The sequence below is a fragment of the Eufriesea mexicana genome, unplaced genomic scaffold (assembly GCF_001483705.2).
Source record: "Eufriesea mexicana isolate 0111107269 unplaced genomic scaffold, ASM148370v2 scaffold76, whole genome shotgun sequence".
In the NCBI taxonomy this organism is placed as follows: domain Eukaryota; kingdom Metazoa; phylum Arthropoda; class Insecta; order Hymenoptera; family Apidae; genus Eufriesea; species Eufriesea mexicana.
Window position 1 is genome coordinate 484,023 of NW_016908289.1, and position 12,751 is coordinate 496,773.

At 37.9% G+C, this 12,751-nt stretch overlaps 1 protein-coding gene across 1 annotated transcript in view; it reads left to right on the forward strand.

The window, feature by feature from the left end:
• LOC108555104 (synaptotagmin-10) overlaps window positions 1–6,101 on the forward strand; it is a 69,151-nt gene extending 63,050 nt beyond the window's left edge. The window contains exons 7-10 of the mRNA XM_017910618.1: window positions 4,391–4,511; window positions 4,880–5,051; window positions 5,119–5,319; window positions 5,808–6,101. Of these exons, the coding sequence (XP_017766107.1) occupies window positions 4,391–4,511; window positions 4,880–5,051; window positions 5,119–5,319; window positions 5,808–5,811 (498 nt within the window). The 3' untranslated portion in view covers window positions 5,812–6,101. The remainder of the gene's footprint in view (window positions 1–4,390; window positions 4,512–4,879; window positions 5,052–5,118; window positions 5,320–5,807) is intronic.
• The last annotated feature ends 6,650 nt before the right edge of the window (window positions 6,102–12,751 follow it).

A 12,751-nucleotide genomic window follows, 5' to 3' on the forward strand; every position in this document is an offset into this window, starting at 1 on the left:
ATGAAAGCTAGAATAAAAGAAATAGAATCTGAAAGAAGAAAGATAATTAAAACCTGAAACAAAAAATAATTAGTACCTGAAAGAAGAAATTATCGTTAAATTATTTAAGAGAGTGGACAATGGCCATTGAATAGCCATTGATCTAGCCAACGATGATACACAAATAAGCCAACAACGATGCATTCGAATATTGTACAAAATACTCGAATGCACAAACAATGAAAGCTAGAATAAAAGAAATAGAATCTGAAAGAAGAAAGATAATTAAAACCTGAAACAAAAAATAATTAGTACCTGAAAGAAGAAATTATCGTTAAATTATTTAAGACAGTGGACAATGGCCATTGAATAGCCATTGATCTAGCCAACGATGATATACAAATAAACCAACGACGAAGCATTCGCATATTGTACAAAATACTCGAATGCACAAACAATGAAATCTAGAATAAAAGAAATAGAATCTGAAAGATAATTAAAACCTGAAACAAAAAAATGAATATTAACGCGGACCTTCCGAAGTCGAAACGACAACTGGCTTGAGCCTGCACGCGGGCCCCTTATATAGCGGCGGCCGGCCGAAGATCGGCGAAAATTTCCGAACTTTACCGATTCCTTTAAAAGTTACATTTCCACTGTAATAACTAATAATTTATTAATTTTTTTGACTTTTATCATTAATATACTTTTCAAACTATTTGTTATCAACAATTTTAATTTGTTATTAGCAATAAATTTAATGATTTATTAACTTTTTGTAAGTTATGGATACATTTTAACACAAGTACGTTGTTTGTTTAAGTAGTAGCTAACAATTTATTAACTTTTTTGACTTTTATCGTTAATATACGTTGAAAAATATTTGTCATTAACAATTTGTATCTGTTATTAACAATAAGTGTAGCAGTTTGTCAGCTTTATGCAAATTTTGCACAAATACTTTATATATACCAGCAATAGCCTGTAATTTAGTAATTTTACCACTTGTATTGTAAATTTACGTTGTGAACAATTTGTTATTAACAATAAGTGTATTAATTTATAAACCTTTTCCAAATTATAGGCACATTTTAACATTAGTATTATATTTGTCAAGTAATAACCGATAATTTATTAATATTTTTAACTTTTATCCTTAATATACGTTATAGAGAATTTGTTACTAGCATTATTAATTTGTTATTAACAACAAGTGTAACGATTGATTGACTTTCTGCAAATTATATATTGCAAATTATAGACATTTGAATACATATATGTTTTATGTAATGGTAATAGTCAATAATCTAGTAATTTCTTCACATGTATTATAAATTTACGTTGTGAGCAACTTCTTATTAGCAATAAGTGCAATAACTTATAATCCTTTTGCAAATTGTGGGTGCATTTTGACATTAGTACCTTATAGATTCAAGTAATGACCAACATTTCATTAACTTTTTACTTTTGTTACAAATTCTCGCTTTGAACAATTTATTATTCACGATATTAATTTCATATTAAAAATAACTATTTACTTTTTACTGTTTACACATTTTTATGTATTTTAATAACGCCATTTTCATGAATTCAGTGAACAAATGTTTCTCAGCCTCAGCATGAAATTTTCGGCCGATTTTGAGGTATTGTATTAGGAATATATAACATGAAAGAAGGTGGCTCGTCGAGACAGTTCCAAGAACTAACGTCATTACCAAGAATTCCATGGACACAACACTGACAGGCTCGGCGAGAAATTCTCAGCCGATTTTGCGGCTTTGTATTAGGAATACATAAAGAAAGAAGGTCTATCGCCTACCGATTCTAAGAACTGACGTCACTTCCAAGAATTCTGTGGACATAACTTTCGGAACCTCAGAAATGTTCAAACGTTAAAAGAAATATTGAAATTTGACAAGATATAGCAAATATCTCAAACTTTGTGCGCAGCTCTTAGCCTGGTAACGTTTTGCAAAGGAAAATCTGTGGAAAAGGATACCAATTACCAGGTCTCACCACGAGGAGGTGGCTACGCAACGAGACCCGACATGCGCCCTAGTGGCGTAGCCTGCTGGCGCTATCCGTATCAAAGGTAGCCTAATCTAACTTGGAGCGAAAGGAGTTAAAGTGAAGTTACTGACACTTTATTAAATATCGTGTATTACAATAGAGACGAGATAATTCGAAAGACCGACTAGCCTACAAGATGCACTCCCGTGTACAAGACAACTCCGACCTCAGCACCCTCCCGATCGAGCCTTGCTCACCCTGCCACCGCCGACCTCGCCATGGCTTACTCGATGACGTAAGGCAGCCAACGAACCAGTGAAACACCCAGAGTCAATCCGAGAGTCCTATGCGAGGCCTAACAATCGGAATCACTCGCATGCTCCATACCCCGGCTCTATGCAAGCATAACCACATAGCCACCAAGTGCTAGAGGGGCAGGCAGGCACGCTCTTGCAATGATTCCGACTGCAGGACCCATCCCTCGGTCGTGTGCTCAGATTGGCACCCAGGACGACTAAGGTCGACAGACCCTCGTGTTGCCCCAGATGCCTCACCAGCCCGAGGGTCACCAGAGATCCCGATGCATGACGCGATTGACAGTGGCAGAATGAGTGTCTGAGACGAGCCGTGAGAATGACTTACGAGGCGTGGAGTTGTCGAGTACACGAGAAGTACGTAGCGTAGGCTAGTCGGTACTTAAGAACAATCGCGATTATCGCGAGAACAATTACGTTCTATTTGGTTAACGAGAGTGTAAGAGAATTGATGTATTTCGCTCCAAGCTAGGTGGCTTACCTTTGAACGGATAGCGCGCACATGAAACTTAGTCTATAGATCTATCTTATCCTCCTTACAATTACTTAGATCTAAACGCACATCGTCCAACGATGACTCCTGAATGAAATCTTGAAATACTTGAAAACCTGAAAAGAAAATATATAAACCTGAAAAAAATGGATTAGTAAGTGATTAGTACATATAACAAAATAAATGCGAAACGTATATAAATCACACTGATGAACCAAATGGAATGAGCAACCCAACGATGAGACATGAATAACCCAACGATGAGTCATAAACATCCCAACGATAAGACATAAGTAACCTAACGACGAGACATTCGAATATTATATGAAACATTCGTATTGTTTAACAAAATCTGAAAGAAGGAAATATAATTAGAATCTGAAAGAAAATTTATTAATAACTCGAAGATGGGACAAAGACTCTAACAATAAGACATAAACCTCTCAACGATGAGACATAAACAAACCAACGACGAAACATTGTTCGAAATATTCGAATGTCCAAATATAAATAAATATGAACGAATAAAAAAAATAATTGAAACCTGAAAAAAGGAGAAGTAATTAAATCCTGAAAAAAAGGAATAATTAATATCTGAAAACAAAAGGAAAATTACTAATAATTTGTTTCATGGGGTGGCTAGCCCCAACCTCACTTTCGACCTCCCAGCCCTCGCGCACGAAAAAGTTTAGATGTTACACCTCCGAAGTTGAACCGACAAATGAGTTATCCTCCGTCGCGTCGCGCCTTATATAGCCGCTGATCGGCCGAGCCCCCCACTCCGATTGCAAATTTTCGAACTTCACCGATCGCATTAATTTTTATTTTTCCGTGTTAATAATCAATAATTTATTAATTTTTTCATTTTTATTATAATTTTACGTTCTGGACAACCTGTTATTAACAAAATTAATTTCTTATTAACAATTAGTTATAAATTAATAATTTATAAACAATATAGCAATAATTTATAAACATTTTGTAAGTTATAAATACATTTTCACACGAATTCGTTATAAGTCACAGTAATTGCCAATCATTTATTAATTTCTTCACTTTTACTATTTATTTATTTATTGTATTGTATTTATTACGTAATGGACAATTTGTTATTAATAATAAATTTGATAATTTATACATTTGTTCCTCAGTACACTCAGAAATTCGAATGTAATAAGCTGTTATAATTCTTTAATACTAGAACCACCAAGTTAAAATAACTGGTTCCAAATTTTGTACGTTTGCAGCTATTGATATTATTCACCTGAATATATTTGCAAAAAATTAAAATCGATCCCTATGGGGGTAAAAATATCACTACGTATATTTGTACATTTCTGTAATTTCACTTCAAGTATACACTGCAGATCAGTAGCTGTCATGTTAAATAACTCTGTAGGAGAAAGTTGAAACAACTGACCTTAGTCTGGTACAGCAAGTGGAAGAGCCATGTTTGCCCTAATCCTCCTAGACTAAATTCGCAGAGCGACTTTGAACACCTAAAATTCACAGTCTCCACTTTAACCTCGACTTTGGTCACCACCTTAGCCTCCTCTACTTTAGAAACTGAACCGGTTTTCGCTCGTTCCTTTAGGACAAAGTGGACATGGGAAAATTGATGCTGTCGCTTTGCTTCCTACCAACGGCTGGCCGGCTAGCAGTGACCGTAATTAAAGCCAGGAACTTGAAAGCCATGGATATAACAGGGTCGTCAGGTAAATTTACTTGAAACCTACCTACGTGGTCGTGGATAACCAGCAAAATACATAAGACAATAAAATTTTCAGCACGTTATGAGTTATTCCGTATCGTTGAGCTCAGCCAGTCCTTTCATTTAGACCATTAACTTAATTGTCGAATTATTTAACCTCAACTTCTGTCATTTGACATCAACCTATTCACTGTTATGTAATTTATTATGCGATATAAATCCTCTGTCAAAAATTTTCCTTTCAAAATCTACACTATTTATCCTCTATAGTCTCTCATTTTACAAAATTATCGAAAAGGCATACCCTGCGCGATGAGCAAACAGCAACTTTCGTGATATAGATAATATCTAACGCGACAAATGTACTTACAGACCCATACGTGAAGGTGTACCTGCTGTGTCAGGACAAACGAATAAAGAAAAAGAAGACTTCCGTGAAGAAGAACACGTTGTTCCCTGTGTACAACGAGATGCTGTTGTTCGATGTGCCGTCAGATAATATCGAGGATGTCAGTCTTATAGTACAAGTAATCGACTACGACAGGTAAGAGGTAGAGTAACACGATCAGAAATCAAACGATCATTTGTCGGCAACGGTATGATCTTCATAGGATCGGATCGAACGAATTAATGGGCTGCACGGCGATTGGGGCCGATTTTATTGGCATTGGTCGTGAGCAATGGCTGAAGATGCTGGAGAATCCGAGGAAACCGGTGACGCAATGGTATCCACTGATGGAAACGATCCCTGGCCACATTCCACCTGTTAATTCAGAACAAACTCCAGTGAGTCTGAGCTGCTTGAACAGCAGGTAAGTACGGCTTTTCTAATTAGATGGCATCTAATAATGTAAAAGAATTCTTCCTTTAAGTATTATTTTGAGTATTTCTCTATGGTGCAGAGTAAGGAAGGGTATTAGTAGTTGAAGGCCAACGGAGACATATTTATTCTATAGATTCTAGTAAATCAGAATTTAAATAATTAAAAAATTAAAATCTAATTGAAATTAAAAGATCTAATTCTTCGTTGGCTCTAATCTATAATACATTAAGGGAATGTCAAATTGCGAAAAGTAGTGGAATATTTTGAATATTCAAAACTGGAAATATTTTTGAGTTTCTATAATTTTCCAAATAGGGATACGCGTTTCCAATTTATCTCTTAATTAAATTAATTAATTGTAAATAATACAAAGAATGCGAACCTTCAAAGAAAGCGGACAAAAGTTACGCTCTTTTGATATCTACAAAAGATAAGGAAAAAAGAATTTCGATGTAGAACAGGAGGAATTGTTTGCAGATGAAAACAGCACGCCCGGGATAAATATCGCGAGAAGTCGCAGTTCTTGTCTGACGTCGGCTTGGGCGTTGTTTCCTTCTGTCGTCATTTAATGCACACCGCTTGACTGACTTAAGTACAATTTCTATCTCAAACGGAGGCTCGGAAGAAACACAATAAACCGAACCAAAGCAAAAACCAAAAAAAAAGAAAAAAAAGAAAAGAGGAAAAAAATGATTTAAAAAAAAAAACAACACAAAACACACACTCTGTGCTTTTTAAAATATAATCGATCATGGCGAGCGTGAAGTAGTAAACGAGCAGTAGTTCGTAATAGAATGTTTGTAAAAGCGTAGTATGGTAGGGAGTCGATGGAAGGCGGGTTGCTCAAACTATCTTTGAAAGAAAAATAACAATAAAGATATACATATATAAACGTTTTAACAAAAAAAAAAAAAAAACGAAAAAAAGAGATAAAATGTTAAGAAAGAGAGAGTGAAAGACAGAACGAAAGCGAGAGAGAAAGAGAGAGAGAGAGAGAGAGAGAGAGAGAGAGAGAGAACAAGTAAAAGATATAGAATAGTTTATTTTTTGAAAACGAATCCAGGTTGATCCTGACATTCAAACGTACATACGAATACAAATATAGTTTATCGACTATAACCATGATCACATATATTTTAACAGCGTGAGAATGAGATATATTGAACCCAACAGTCGGTTGTGAATGGTGCAAATTTTTACGACCAGATCCAACATGGCAGAACGCGGGTCCGTTCGTTGCTCGATGGTTTTTGATTCCGCGAATCGATACCAACCCACACCCCTTGTTTCCCGGTCGAACAATACAATACAGTATAGAGGATAACGATAGATATCCCTGTAGACGCGTGAAATTTCGACGGTTGATATTGGAAAATAATTGTCTGGCGGAGTATCCAGATGAAAATACCGATAGACGTAGATAGAGCCTCTGCTGTGCAGCAAGCACATGCAAGTAATCGTCGTGGCGCGAACAAAGGGATCATCGTTGAAAACGACCAATCGAAAGCACGAAATTCTGCCTCGAAATTGCTTTACGGTCACTTATAATGCTCGTGCACGATTTCAAATATATTTCTACGCTCATCTTTGTTCCCTCAACCGTACCTGTATTATGAATACCTCCGTTACAAGTTCCTCCGGCAATGTTCCTTTCGTACGTTTTAAGCAGATGCACCCGGTATCTTTATATTTTTCCACCGATTACGGGAAGCAGTCAAGCAATTTTGTCAAACATGAACGTTAATTCCTAATCAATAGGGTCATTTACCGTGCTACACCCTCCTAACCTATCTCATCTGACGCCATCGCGAATATCTGGACTCACTGAGGTTCGAAAATGCCTCGCCAGAGTGCACTGCTTGTGATGAGTTTCTTTACCGACGAGATACGTGAGTACCAATTACCGACGTATTTGTAGTACCATCGTATGGTAACCAAGATACAGTCGTTGGCTTCCTACGCGTTGGACAAATTGAATAATCACTTTCGATAATCTCCATGGATATTGCTAGATCTCGCCACGTGACCTCATGTATCTTTAATGCTTATGAACCAATTTTATTACTTTTGTCGATCTAATTACTCGCGGCGCCACCGGAGAACGTTCTAAGGACAATAACCACCTAACCTGATAGATCTTCCAGTAGACTTCGAATAGAGCAATATACCCAACTTAAACGTATCATTGAACCTTGCTGACCGTTGTCACGCATAAATCGCGGTCGCAATAGGAAGCTACGAAATGAATGCAGAATGCGAACAGACGAAACTTGGTAACCGTAGATGTAGCGAAAGCGACGTTTACTAATTCACGCTAACATACGCCATTGCAACGCAAAATGTTCTTATTTAATGCGACTACGTGTCTCCATATGTAAAGTCCGTGGGGCACTGTTTGTGATAATGCGCCCGGAAGTACGTGCATACACGGGAAATAAGTACCCAGGCGCGGGAGTAAAATTGTATCCAGAAGTTTCGACTGGGCCAGGTCGTTAGGGGTAATTTCTGTTATGGCGTTCGTCTACCTCAGCTATCCTTTTCTCGCAGGAAGAGAAGGAAAGGGTTCCTTGAGTGTCGTGCAGATTTGGGAGATTTGGGTTACTACTTATAGCAATTCAGGAAACAATTGTAGATCGTTAAAACTCTTCGAGGTTATATCATGATTGTTCACGAATTATCGTATACGACAAGTAATATGGATTAATATAGTTCATTCGAGATTGATATACAGAAGGGAAGAAGTAATATACGTGAAGGTAGAGAAGAACGTTTAGTCCGGATGAAAATTTTCATGATGATGCATGCACGTGCAAAGGGCTGCAATGTAGAGATCAGGGCAAATGGGCGCAAATGGAACGAAGCGAGTATGATATGGGATATGTAGAGGTGCATATATGATGTATGGAGAAGGTGCATGTACCTGTGACAGATTGGAGAACGCTGGGAACACCAGTGGAGTAGTTATAAAGTGGCACCAGTTGTTCCGCGTCTAATGGTACCTCTACCTACTGCGATGGCTCGAACCTTGGTATCGATCAACGATCGATCAGCCATGTATAGCACAGGAACCGCATTTCTACATGTACATGGGCGTCTATGGAAAGTAGTTGGATGAAAAATATCGCGGTGATGAACAATCGATGTATATGTAAAACGCAGTAATCTCCCTTAAATCGTTCAAAGGGACTAAAAGTTTCGATCGTAACGACACTCTGTGTTCCACGTAGTTGAAACCTTATTCCCATTACTGAGACGTAGATTACTGTACGAGGTACCGTGAAATGATACATTCTGAACTTACCGACAGAGCAAATGGTGATATTATAAGCGTAGTAGAGACACAATGAAGATGTGCCAAGACACAAATAGCATAGCAACGTAGAGTAGCGCAAAACGTCATAAGCTTTTAGTGATTAATCCTTGGAGTATATACACGTATATATGTACGTATATTTGTATAGTCCTTATACCAATACCCGTATCCAGTCAATTTTGATCACTTGGCTGCCTGTGAATTTTTTCGAGATTATCCTTCGAGATTCCAACGACGCCCATCGTTGGTTACACGGCAGAGATAGGGTAATCTTCGTGCGAATACACGAGCTACGTCGTACTACAGACTGAAATTTATTCGAGCAACTTCGCGCGGCGGTCGCAATTACCACGATGTTCGCGTCGTTTTACCATTTGGATAGTTGTTTAGATGAGTCGAGACTGAGGAACGTTCTTTTCTACGTGTACGCAAGGAACAGATACTCGTTATGATAGATGATATACAAAAACACGCACTTAATCTGTGACACTGTAGCAGAGACCGTGGGCATATAGACCAACGTAGATTGTCGAGAAACAGACGTTACCGATTTGGATAAGCGGTAAGGTCGGTAAGGAAGGAACGCAGTCATAAGTGAGAGAGAGAGAGAGAGAGAGAGAGAGAGAGAGTCAAAACTCGAGTTATAGTGGCAGATACCATTTTAAGGTTTATCACCAGTGCTATGTAGTAGCTGGACATGTCATCTGGCTTTAATATTTTACAGTAGGGTGTTCCATATTTATAAACCAAGGAAAGTTAACCTCACTGATTATGATTGAAGGCACTGAAGATGAAAGAAAACTTGGATAGCACTGATCCTAAATCATTGAATATCTTTCAGCAGCCAATACTTGTAGTTATCGAAACTTTGGATACGAATGACAACTAGTCGAAGATAGCGACACTCGATGTAACCGAAGTGGTCGATCTGTCTTATACTCACTGTCGGTGTACGAATTCCTTTCAATCTGGCATTTTTTCTATTCATTCCCTTATAGTATTAGTGTGCGTCGATGTTCGAATTAGCCGATTACTGTTTTTGTTCCATAACCGGGTTTTTCGAGTAACGTCTCGGACGATACGATTCATTTCGCATCGTTCTCACTTGCCAAAGCGGAAGACTGTAGCGAGCCGCCATCTCGCGGAGATCGGTCGTACTTGAACGATGCCTATAGATGACGCACATGTATATCACGCGATGAGGGGAACGAACGTAAAGCATCTGTTAGAAAGAAATGGAACGATTCTCAAGGGAATAAACTAATAGTGGAAATGAGATTTCGTTTAAAATCTACTCTGTTCATGAAAGTGATATAAGGTAATCGTATATTTAACCGAATCTGCAGGCGAATTAACTTGAGTAACCCGGTATCGCTGGTAAAACGTATTTTCTAACGAGTGTGTATAATCTATATTGTATATCCGGACACGCAGGTGTCCCCTTGTGATTGTGAATGAAATAAATAAATCGGTACCATATGAAACGTGTTGCTTCTTCAAAACCTTCCAATAATTGTCCCATCTAAACTTTTTTCGTTTATTTCCGTCTTTTTTCTTTGGAATAATTTTTATTGAATCCGCCGAAACATATTGAGATACCTAAAAATTTCCAAAATTTCTAAAAACTTTTGAAGCAATGTAAAAATTATCGAAAAGGGATCAGGATTGCGTTGTAGTTGTTCAATCTCACTAGAGGAATATGTATAAATTGTTAATTATTACGATCACTTGCAAATCACGTACGATCACGAAAATCATAGGTCATGATTGGGGTCGCAGTGTTAATACGCAAGGTTATTCGAAGGTCATGGACCGCGTAGGTTGTCATTGACACTCAAAATGACTTATGGACCCCGAGTAATAATTTCAATTGAATTTTCACTCTCATTTAATATCGAGTACAATTTTTTCCTACTTCGTTCGACTTTAATCGTTAAAATGACACGTCGTAGGCGAAAGTAAGTGAAAAACTGTCTGCAACATCAAATGTACTTTTCATTTATTTGACTACTTATCTTTACAGATTAGTCTACCTTATGCTAAGATACAACTTTCCCATTATGTTACCTCTAATCGAAACGTTACGATAATACTAAGTATAAAATAAGCCATAGAGCTTATATTGGTATGTAGCAACGACTTAAGTACCTCTACTTAATAGTACTCTGTTCAAAGTGCCGGGAATTAACCTGCGTCGTCTGTACCTTTGACGAGACTGACCGACGCGTGGCGTCGCGGTTACAATTTTGGCTTCCGGTCGGAAATCATACTTAGACAAGCATCGAGGTTTTCATTTAAAACGGTAATTAACTTTGCAGTCATTTGTTCGTCGATCGAACATCGATCCATGTTTGTTTCTCTCACATATTTTTTTTTGTTCTCTTTTTTTCGCGTTTTTGTTACATTCTCAGGCGATCTACATCTCATCTACGTCGTAAGTTGTGAAAAAGTTAGGCCATATTATTATCCTTCACAGTGTCCCGATTATTTCCCATTTCGCTTCCACCGTTTACCCCCACCCCGCGTACAATTTGTCCCTCTACGCGCCATTTTGCTTCGCGTCCCCTTGGTTTGCTAATGGAAAATCCTCGAAGCGATTCGAATGCGATACTACGTGCTGGCTCGAAATTACGATTCAACAATGACATGGCGTAACGTGGTGGTGAAATGTACATTACGCATACATAGAAAACAATATGCCGCGGAACGATGTTCAGTCTTTGAAGAAATGTAACTGCAGGCGATTAAATTGGTTTATCTGTCCTGTGTACATGTGTGCGCGCGTGTGTGTCCTGTGTGTACGTGTACGCGCGTGTGTCCTATGAGAACCGGATGGGCTTAAGCTTAATCCAGAGCGGATGGCTCGTGTAGCATTACAAATGCTGTACAATTATTTAAATCGTATCGCTTACCATAAGAAACGGACTCACGATTATAAAACGCTACTTGACGCAGATGAACTCGATGATCTCGTTTAAACGATCGCAGCTCTACATGATTTCTCTACATGTCTTGTTACTCTGTGTGTGCACGTGTGTGTCTTCATCGTCATCGTTTCTTCCTCTATTTGCTTTATTATTCTTCATTTGTTTTTTCTTTTTTCTTTTTTTCTTCGTTATTTCTCTCTACAATCTCGCATATATTGACTTTTATCGATTGATTGGAAAATTATTTTGCGCGCAGAAGAAGTTCGCGACGACGAGGGAAGGTCGACCGTTGAGGGAACAGTATAATCTAGGTCGCGATCATACCTGACTCGATCTTTTCGAGGGCCCGGTCGATCTCGTGTCATCGTCGCGATTTTCCTCAGCCGCGGCGCAGTTAAATACTGAACAGGTTACGACTCTAACGACTAAGCGTCTGAGTAAGTGTTATCCCGCGACATTTATGCGCTTTTCTCTCTCATCCGCCCGTGATTACGCTTAGAAACACAGAACGTTTGATTAAATCTATACGTAAGTACTTCTACGGGCAGTTCCTTGCCTAAACGAGCCGTGTATAATCGTCTTGTGTACTTTTCCTTTCGTTCTCTTTTATCTCTTTGTTTCCCCTTTTAACTCAGCGTTTGTCTATCTTTTCATCGCGCTGCATATGGCTCGCGAATAACTCGTGCTTTCCTATCATTCACGGTGAACGACAAAGTATCCGATTTTTTTAATTTTTTGGTTCGATACGTAAACCATTGTACGAACCCTAACTCAAATCGTCTTAACCTTTGTTCATTCGTTTCCTTTCCTCTTCTGCTTTTTCTTCTTCTTCCTATTTCTTCTCTTATGTCGTTCGCGCTCGGCGAGTCGATTTCTACGATTATTCATTGATACATACACGTGGCAAAATGTATCCACAAACGCGTGTGATGTCGGGTACACTAATTAATTATATCTCGTAATCATAGTAATGATAATTAATAATAACCATATGAATTAATAATGAGAATAAAGTGTAGTTGTAATAATAATTATATAGGCAAACCTTTGTTGTAGCGTTGTACTTAGCGTTATTTAAAATAGTAGCGTTACTCTTATGTGTACCGAAGTTCGAGTACGGACAGAAAATTGATTTTTTGTTAACTTCCTTTATATATATTTTTTTATATATATATTATATA